The sequence below is a fragment of the Mastomys coucha genome, unplaced genomic scaffold (assembly GCF_008632895.1).
Source record: "Mastomys coucha isolate ucsf_1 unplaced genomic scaffold, UCSF_Mcou_1 pScaffold15, whole genome shotgun sequence".
In the NCBI taxonomy this organism is placed as follows: domain Eukaryota; kingdom Metazoa; phylum Chordata; class Mammalia; order Rodentia; family Muridae; genus Mastomys; species Mastomys coucha.
In genome coordinates this window covers 16555690-16565891 of record NW_022196897.1, presented here as the reverse complement: position 1 = coordinate 16565891, position 10202 = coordinate 16555690, and the positions used below count along the sequence as shown (strand labels likewise).

Genomic DNA, 10202 nt, shown 5'->3' with positions numbered 1-10202 from the left:
CCCCTTAGCTCTACAGCTCTGCTGCCTGGGGACATAGCTCAGCCCATAAAGGGTTTTCCTCACAAAGACAGAGACTTGATTCCAGCCATCACTACACACTCCTTAGCTCTACAGCTCTGCTGCCTGGGGACATAGCTCAGCCCATAAAGGGTTTTCCTCACAAAGAGAGAGACTTGATTCCAGCCATCACTACACACTCCTTAGCTATACAGCTCTGCTGCCTGGGGACATAGCTCAGTCCATAAAGGGTTTTCCTCACAAAGAGAGAGACTTGATTCCAGCCCCTAGAACCCATGTCACAACTCCTGGTTTGGTGGCACTTGTAATCTCAACGCTGTGAAGGTGGAGACAGGGATCCCTGGCCGGGCAGTCTAAGCTAGGGGTGAGTTCCAGGCCAGTGAGAGACCCTGTCTCAAAGGTGTTACAATGCTCAAGGATTGTCTCAAGGCCGGGTATGGTGGTACAAGGCTGTAATGTTAGCATTCGGGAAGCTGAGGCAGAGGAACTGTGGAGGCCAACCTGATCAAATAAAGGGACCCTGTCTAAAAACAAACAAAACAAGCCACAGTGAAATTAAGTCTGCCAAATCCTTCCAGATTCTATTGGAAAAAAGATGGGCTGAGGAGCTAGAGATGGGACCTTGGCTTAGCAGTGGAGGACTTGCCTGGCATGTGCGAGAACCTGGAAAAAGAAGAGAACCTGGTCCCGGAAAATGGAGTCGTTTGTGGGTACCTGGAGAGGCCCCCAGGAGGTGGACATACATGGTGCTCCCCAGCCTCTCATCTGTACTGTCTGCCTGTCTTGCCCACTATTTTGGCTCTGTGTGGCTGTCTACCCATGGGCCAAATGGCTGTCTTTCTGAGCTCTGTGGACCACAGGGAGAGGTGGAGGCTGGCCTCTGTGTTCCATACCTGCTCTGCCACACCCATCTGTACCACAGTCCAGGACTCTGAAGTTTTCAGGTAATGCCAAGAACCGACAAGTTGGGGGACATCCCCCTCCTTCTCTAAAAGTGATGTAATGGTGGGGGCTGGGTTCAGGGAGACTGACTAAAAGGAAGAGACTAAACAGAAAAGCTACAAACGGAGACACACCAACACACAGCTGTGCTGACCCTCACAGTGCAGCAAGTACTGGGTGTTTATGCAAGAACCACCCATTCTAGTTCCCCTCTGAGGTCAAGAACTAGCTGAGCAAGAGACAGCCCAACCTACATAAGCTTAGAAGGGAAAAGAGTCTCATCTCAGCTGGGCAGTGGTGGCGTACGCCTTTAATCCCAGCACTTGGGAGGCAGAGGCAGGCAGATTTCTGAGTTCGAGGCCAGCCTGGTCTACAGAGTGAGTTCCAGGACAGCCAGGGATATACAGAGAAACCCTGTCTCGAAAAACAAAACAAAACAAAACAAAAAACCAAACAACAACAACAACAAAACCCCAAAAGAGTCTTACCTCTGATTATCGTAATCTAATCCATCTGTGGCATTTAAAAACTACAACTAGGGGATGACTTGGAGGGTTGGGGTGCCTGATGCTAATCCTGAGGACTTAAGTTCTATCCCAGGGACCCACATAAAAGAGAGAGCATCAACTCCTAGCAGTTACTCTCTGACCTCGATATGTGAACTATGGCCCATGTATGCACCCCACCCCACCCCCGCCCAATCACCAACACACGTGTACACATAAACACATGTGAAATAAATAGAATGTAATAAAAATTAAGAAAGAAAACTTGGACCTGCAGCTGGACATGGTGGTACACGCCTGTCATTCCCAGCTACCGGGAGGCTGAGGAAGGAGGGCTGTGAGTCTGAGGCCACGATCAGCACTAAGATTCCATAACCGAAGCCTCTAAGGGATGCAGGCTGCTTGAGAGAGAAATGCATTCTACAGCTACAGCTGAGGGATGCCCAGGAGTTCCCAGTTGTGGTGGTTTGAATGAAAATACCCCCACAGGCTCACTGGGAGCCGCACTATTAGGAGGTGTGGCCCTGCATGGAGTAAGGCTTTGAGGTTCAGGCTCCATGGCTCACACTCTCCCTGCTGCCTGCTGATCCAGATGCAGAACACTCAGCTACCTCTCCAGCATCATGTGTGCCTGCACACTGCCATGCTCCCCACCATGGTGGTAATAGACTAAAGTTCTGAACTGTAAGTAAGCCAGCCCCTGTTAAAAGCTTTCCTTAGAAGAGTTGCTCATGGCATCTCTTCACAGCCATGAAACCCTAAGATGCCTAACTAAAACCCTAACTATAAACATGTGCTGCCATTTGTGATGAGAAAGTGGGCAGGAGGAAAAGTGCGGGCACGCAGACAAGTCGCCGGTGCACAGCCTCCTCTTGTTCACTGGAGCATGAATGACACGTTCTACAACGACATTTAATATAATGCACTTACGATGGTGGTTTTCCCTGAGGCAGGCGGACCTAATATCACAACCCTCGGCACTGTGGAAGAAAAAGATTTGAATGTCAGCTCTGGGCATGACAAAGTGGCCTCCCACGCCCGCGCTGCTCTGGGTCTATTTCTTTCTTCCCTCCCCAGATTTCATCTCTGCCAGTGACATAGCCATTCATAATGCTGAGGCTGGGAGATGCTTAAGCCCCAAACGCATCCTCTGTGTTTAGAGAGGTAAGCGATCACCAAGGTGGGTTATTTTTCTGTCTCCGCTGGGACACAGACACAGTAACTTGTTTGCCAAACTAATGAATATCAAAAACAATTGGGATTTTCAAATGCCGTAAAGCATTTTAAGCAGGGACTTTGTCTTGGGGACACTCTTTCAAATAAAGTTGTATTTTATGTAAATCAACCTTTGATGCTTTTTTATATATATATTTATGCCTTCTTATTTAGCAAATTATATCCTACCACCTCATCATTTTACAGAAGAAAATAATGGAAAGAAACCTTTGGTGTCTAGGCCAGATTTATAAAACCCAAGGTGGGCAAGTCTTTGTTTCGAATGCAGGCATTTCTATGCAAATTTTTTAAACCCTGGCAGCTTCTTTGTGGCTGTAAGTCCTGGCTCTGAGACAGTGTTGGTTCTGCAGAAGACCTAGCAGGTCACCTCAGAAACCATGGAGTAGTTGCTGGCAAGAGAACTGTACCACAGGGAAAAGGGCCCGGGGCATGAGCACAAACAAGATCAAATGGACACATAAGCCCAGGGGTGACTGCCAATGAAGTGTCTTGATGTCGCCTCTATTCTACTTGTCCAGAGTGACTCCCCTTAGCCTTAGGACGCATGAACACCATCTATCCCAACTCTCTTGAGACTCGACTGTGCACATGGGGCTGGAAGGATTCTTCATGTGGTGGTGAGGCATGGATGACTGTTCACTCTGGGGACAGACACAGAGGTGGATCCAGAGAGAATCCTTTAGACCAGCAGTTTAGTGGCCAAGAATATGGACACCCTTCTAGACTGCTTACGTTTAAATAGATCTCTGCCCAAATTCCTAGTATCTTCTCACTTCCAAGGAAAAGGTGGGAGAGAGTGTGAGATATGAGGCAGGGAGGGGGGCCTCTGAAAGCATGACAGTGGCACAGGACCAGAGGATGTGACAGAGGTTCCACATGTCCCCACAGAGTGAGCAGGCTAGGCACAGCCATAGAACTCCAGCACCACAGTACTCTGATGGCCCAAGTCCCCTGGTACTTCAGGTTCCCTTGGACCCCTCAGGAGCATTGCTTCCAAAAGGCTGGGATAAGCCCCGCTTTTCCTAACAGTTCTGGGGCTCAGAGAATCCCTCTGGAGTTCCAAGTGATCCCCTCCTTTGCGCGGAGAGGCCCAAGGCAGTCCTGGTTTTCCCAGATGATCCAAACATATTTTTCACTTGTCATGTCCCTGACAAGAATGTCCTTGTCTCCTGCACCCAGGAGATACCCAGGGTCTTACAGCTTCTTCCTGCTTGAGACTACACCCTGGTTACACTGTGAAGGGCTTGGGGCTACACCCTGGTTACACTGTGAAGGGCCTGGGCAAGCTACTTGCAGTAGCTTCCCTTCCACCAACGGTAAGCTCCATTACAAGGCCTAAGAAACAGGCACAGCTGTCCTCAGCAAATGGCCAGTGCCCTGGGGACAGGAACAAAGTCTCATCCACATGTCAATGGTCACAACTGTCACAAACACAGCAGCACCTGCAATGGCCACCTAGACTGTTCCAAGCTCTGGGTGTAACCATTAATAGTCACCACTGCTGCCACCTACTAAGGGCTCCCTTAGCTTGTCAGCATTGTATGGAACTGCTAAGAATCCTCAGGTGGCCAAGTCAAGGCACACTTTAGTAAAAGGGAAGAGGCTCAGAGAATCCCACACAGCTAGGAGCCAGGCCAGGGCTACCTCCCAGGAAGGGCACCCAAAGCAAGGCTTCAAAATGGTCTGGGGAAAGAACACAGCTGTTTGTCCTTGATGCTCTGTGGTCCCTGGGACTGCCACCAGCCACTGCCATCCAGGAGCCATGCCTCACAGAGCTGCTGCCAGAGAGGGGCAGCACATGGCATAGATTGCCATGGAAACTGGGGGGCATTTCCCAGCATCTGAGATGTCAGGGCAGGGCTCAGGTCTGGAAGCAAGGGGCCCATTCCTACTCTTGAGTCACAGGCCAGGACAAGGCCTCCCAGACCCTCCACCTGAGTGAGAGACACCACAGCAGGTCAGAAATACCATTTGCAGCCCAAGTGTGGGAATGAGGTAGGTTTGTGGACACTCGGTCCAGTGAAAGGTGAAAGTAAGGTTGGAGACAAAGTTCAGTCTAGGGTTTGGAGAACAGCTCGGGGAGGGACCAAAGACCAAGAAAGATTTTGTGCTAGAACTCAGGACAGCTGCTACGACTGTAGAGAGAAGACCTGCTCAGACAAAGCCAGGAGGATGGAGGGCTACGGGCCACCAGCTGCTCTTAGCACAGGCATTCCTCAGGCACAGGAATAGCCCATCCCTCGGAACGCTACCAGCCAAATCTGTCAGGGCTCAGGGCTGCTGGTGCTGGGGAATAAGGGAGACTCATTTCGCATTGCGGGTGTAACCAGGCATCCTGGGACTAAGTTTGATACTTGGCTGGTGTGCTTATCTTGGCAAAGGCCCTGGACTGGGGCTCCAGTAGAAATGATCTTCCTCTCTCTCTTCCTGGCTCCTATAAGTGGCACCCAAATTGTACACGCCTAAGGAAACACTTTAAATAGGAACATCGTGGCCCTTCTCCCCTCCCAACTTCTCATACCCACTTATATGACTAATTTTGGTTTCTTAAAATCTAACACCTTGAAACTCCAGCCTAGCTCATGAGTAATTATTTATAAACAGTGTCATAAAAGGCGGCTTGACTGCCAAGAGTAATCAAATTCCTCCAACCACTTCAAAGAAAATCAAAGAACCTTTCCATCCATGAAGCCTTTTGAGGCTTAACTAGGAACATGATTTAAAATTCACAAGGAACCCCTCAGGTATCAGAACTCTAATACAAGGCTTTCCTGGACAAGCGTTTGATAAGAAGCGAAATGCTCCATTATATCCTCCACCGCCTGTGCTAATATTGCCCAGGGCCACCGTAAACGCTCACTTTGTACTAAATGCTTTTCTCGAGGCAAAGGAGCTGCTAGCCCAAGTGTGGGGCTCCTTCCCTCCCACCTGTGCATGCTCACAGGCCCGATGACTTCTGCCTCCCATGTCAGTCATTGGCCAGTGTTACAAGTGCCCAAGTCTGCCCCACTGCCTGGAAGCAAGAGAGTCATGTTCTGGGCTCTGATTGGCCAGGAGGCAAGCTACTCTCACTGTAGCCCAGTAGAGAGTGGGAAATGCATGCTGGATGTTTTGGGACCCCACTAAGCTCCAGAAAGGTGTGGCTCAAGCTGATGTCACATGTCGTATCTGAGACACCCCAGAAAAGTTGCAACAGCAAGGTGGCTCCCTGATCCTCCTTGTCCGCCCCCTCTTATCCTTGCTTTTCTGGGGATGAAAGTCTGTGAATGTCCCTAACCAGACACAGATGTCCCATAAATGCTCACTAGGCCTGAGAGTAAGATGGAGAACTAGGAGATAATTAAGCCGCTAAAGCCAAGGTCATGGGACCTCAGTATGTGAGCCTGAAGATCATCCAGGCTGGAAAGTGACACCCATCCCCATGACAGGTGGGAGGCTGACCTGCCCCCAACACAGGCCTGCAGCAGAGGGTCTTTGCAAAGTCATAGCCCCGGAAATGTGTAGTAGGTGGCCACAAGCAGATTGTCACACGGGGAGGAGGTAGCTGTCCAGCAGGCATCAATTACCCTGAGGCCAGCCCAGAATGGAGATGCAGAGACTTGAGCAAGCTACTGCGGGGCATTTGATGCTGAAATGCTGAGCCGCAGCTAGCACAGCGGTACTGAGACAAGAAGAGAAAGAAGGCAGAAGCAGCCTCAAGTTCCAGCCTCTTACTCCAGGCTGAGGTTTATAGACGCCTTAGGCTACTGGCTCAAAAGGTTTCCCCCCCACAGTGGGAGTGTGAAGTGAGAGCTCAGCCATTAAGAGCACTGGCTGCTGTTGGAGAGGACCTGGGCTCAGTTTCCAAGACCCACATGGTGGCTCACAACCATGTGCACCTCTGTGGGTACCGCATGTATATGGTGAACTCATACATGCAGGCAAAACACTCATACACAAATAATGAAAATAAATAAATCCTAAAAATAAAAAAATAAAAAAAATCCCGAGTGAAGTGGAAACGTAAGGGTTCTTTGGAAAGTCGGTTGGATGGTGTTCTGCTGGGGCAAACGCGTGAAGGAGTGTTTAGCTGAAGTGGACACAGGTGAAAGACTAAGGCAGACTCATGAAGGAACGTTTAGCTGAAGCAGACACAGGAGAAAGGATGTTCTGCTAAAGCAAGCATGTGAAAGAACACATGTTGAAGGAATCTTTGCTAACAACACACAGGTATTGATTGGCCCACCTTACATTGCATAGTTGAGCTACATTTGTTGGAACTCTGTGGACTTGGGCTGGTTGGATATACATGCTGAGGCAAGGCACATGGAGGACTTGTGATGTTTGGAGGGTATAAATAAGACTCCACGGAGTGACGGAGACAGAGCTTGGCTTGCTGGTACAGCTAGCTGTGGGTCTCATGTCTTCGCTGATCTTTGCTTCCCGGGTCCCTCCTGCTGTCCCTTAGCTAAGGCTGAGGCTTGGCTGTCACTGCTGTTGCTAACCTGACTCTATGGAACTGGACTGCTGGTGCATCTGTGAGGTGTTTACGAGTGGATTGAGCTGCCCCTGCCTACAAACCTAGAAACTAAACTGCCAATCTCCATCCAACACACCTGACTCTCCAAAGAACCCTTAAGTTTCTACTTCACCTGAGAGTCACACTCACCCAGGCAGGACATTCACCTCAACAGCAGATAGGGCCAATGCAGAAGCTCCCTCCAGCACAGCATAGTGGCCAGCCAACCAGGAGGATGCAGAAGGAATTGCCCCGGGAAGGGCAGGTGAGGTTGGAAGAAGCACATGGAACTCTAGGAAATGGAATTCTCCAACCCCCACTCAGTCTGTAGTCTCAATCTCAGCCCAGTGCTGGGGTACCCAGACTCAACCATTTGTGCCCTGGTAGAGCCTTGATGCTCCCTTAGAACTCCCCGCTGAGGTCTACATGCTGGACTTGGGATAAAAGGGGACCCTCATTCTGACTACCACCAAGGTGTGTGGGAAAGGCTGGTGAGCTGGCTGCATCTGCAAGCATGGAGCCTGCTCTCTTCTACCTTTATTAAAAAAAAAATTAAAGATTTCTTCTAGTTTCATTTCTGTTGCTAAATCATAAACTACCATGATAAAATGCAGCTTATAGTTAGTAGTTAGTAGAGCTTACAATTAGATTAGTTAGATAATTAGGCAGTTAGCAGAGCTTACAATTCCAGGCCACAGCTCATCACTGAAGGGAAGTAAAGGAAGGGACCTCACACAGCCAGTCACATTACAGTCACAGTCAAGAGCAGGGAGAACCTGCTTGCCTGCACTGGCTCTCCTGCTTGCCTGCACTGGCTCTCCTGCTTGCCTGCACTGGCTCTCCTGCTTGCCTGCACTGGCTCTCCTGCTTGCCTGCACTAGCTCTCCTGCTTGCCTGCAACTGGCCTGCTGGTGCACAGTTGGATTTCTCTAGTTTCACACAGCGTGAGAACTGTGCCGCCCACAATGGGCTGGTCTGAGGTGACAGTTATAGATAGCTTAAGCATCACGAGATTTTGTTTGTTTGTTTGTTTGTTTTTGTTTTTCGAGACAGGGTTTCTCCGTGTAGCCCTGGCTGTCCTGGAACTCACTCTGTAGACCAGGCTGGCCTCCAACTCAGAAACCCACCTGCCTCTGCCTCCCAAGTGCTGGGATTAAAGGCGTGTGCCACCACTGTCTGGTGATTTATTCTATCTGTGCAGGGTGGGTGTCTGTGACTATCTTCATTCCAAGACCAGAAGAATGCATTGGACCCCCCAGAGAGAAAGGTACAGGCATTTGTGGGATACCCAGTTTGTTATGGGAGTGCCAGAATCAGAATGGAGTCCCCCCCCCCATTGTGTAGCAAGTGCTCTGAACTGCTGAGCTATCTCTCAAGCCCTCCTCTCTTGACCTTTTTAAAACATAACTTTTTTGTTTGTTTTGGTTTTTCAAAATGAGTTTGCTCTGTGTAGCCCTGGCTGTCCTGGGTAGACTCAGTAGACCAGGCTGGCTTCAAACTCCAGCTGCCTCTGCCTCGTGTGTGCTGGGATTAAAAGTGTATGCCACCACACCCAGTTTAAACCTAATTTTTCTTAGACGATTTAGCATCATTTCTGATCATAGGCATCCCAGTCTCACCATGGGGAATCTCAAGCCCTGAATACTAACTTTAGTGCTAAGGTAAAGCTCCCTCAGAACTGCTAATGGAACAGTGAGAAATTAAGCCAACTAACCAAGACACCAGATCAGTCTGTGGTTCACCCAGGGCAGAAGAGTCCTCTCTTGGCTTGGTAAATATAAACCCTGGGATGCTTACTTGAGGGCCTGATGCAGGGAGGGCCCTGCTTACTGGAGGGCCAGGATGCAGGGAGGGACTTGCTTACTGGAGGGCCGGGATGCAGGGAGGGGCCTGCTTATTGGAGGCCCTCCTCTTCCCAGTTCTGCACCTGAGCTTGGGGTCTAGGCAGAGATTTGGGGAGCTTGGCAACTCATTAGCAGGTGCTGATAATGAGACCCTTGGAAAAGTCCAAGTAGTCACTGTCTAGGTAGACCAGAAACCAAACTTCACCTGACAAGTGGAGTGATCAGAGTGTTTAAACCCAACAGGCGACATCAGCAAGGGCAGGCGGAAGCATTAATAATTGATTACATGGGCCATTCTGGGGTTTGCATTTTAATAGCCTGGCAAGAGAATTTTTATTAGTTAGGCTCAAAAAGAAAAAGAAGGCATTCTCCAATTAACTACTGCAACTTGTCAAAGCACCTCCCCTCCCTGTTCTGTTCTGTTCCCCACTCAGACACAGACAGGACAGAGGGCTCTGGGCCGTGGTCAGGATGGCATAGGGTCACAGAAGGGGGCAGCAGTTACTCCACGCTGGAGGAGTGCTCACCATTGTCATTGTTCCTGCGCAGGTGACTGATCATGAAGTCGATAGGGTCCTCAGGCTGGTGGATCAGGAGCTGCTCCAGCATGTTCTAGGGGCACAAACAGATAGCAAGAGGTTAACACCTGCGGGGACCCTGGTTGCCATGGGGACCACCTGTTGGGACATCTGCTGGTATCACTGGCAGCAGAGGCCTGAGGAAGCCAGGTCCCCCACCTCTTCTCCCTTTGTGTTTCCCACACAGTCTTCCAGAGGTCTTGCATGGCTATCCTGTTGCAGTGCCTCAGTGAATACTGGCCTTCAGCCTAGAATGCCTCTTGCTCCTTGGCCTGGCTTCTTGGTCATCAGCAATCAGTGCACCAGGTAACCCCCTGCTGCCCTCTGCTCCTGCACAGGCTTGCCATGTGTACCCGTGTCCCCGGCTTCTCCTCATTCCTGTTTGACACTTCATGGGTTCTAGGGTCCTCCCTGTCTACACAAATATAGTAGGTACCCAGTGTAGATGCTAGCTGGGAAATGAAGCCATTACTAGTGGCTGAGTCTCTCCACAGTGGGACAGAATACTTATCAGCCAAGTATTTAAAAAGTCCTTGCTTTCTGCCTCCCTCCCTCCCTCCTCCCTTGCCTCCTCCTTCCC

General features: G+C 50.0%; 1 protein-coding gene and 1 long non-coding RNA gene across 2 annotated transcripts in view; one reads left to right on the top strand and one right to left on the bottom strand.

The window, feature by feature from the left end:
- Ak8 (adenylate kinase 8) overlaps positions 1–10202 on the bottom strand; it is a 113984-nt gene that overhangs the window by 101254 nt on the left and 2528 nt on the right. The window contains exons 2-3 of the mRNA XM_031369546.1: positions 9572–9656; positions 2397–2446 (exon numbers count right to left, since the gene is read on the bottom strand). Of these exons, the coding sequence (XP_031225406.1) occupies positions 2397–2446; positions 9572–9656 (135 nt within the window). The remainder of the gene's footprint in view (positions 1–2396; positions 2447–9571; positions 9657–10202) is intronic.
- LOC116089908 overlaps positions 9763–10202 on the top strand; it is a 2337-nt gene continuing 1897 nt past the window's right edge. The window contains exon 1 of the long non-coding RNA XR_004118499.1: positions 9763–9928. This is a non-coding gene — a long non-coding RNA (uncharacterized LOC116089908). The remainder of the gene's footprint in view (positions 9929–10202) is intronic.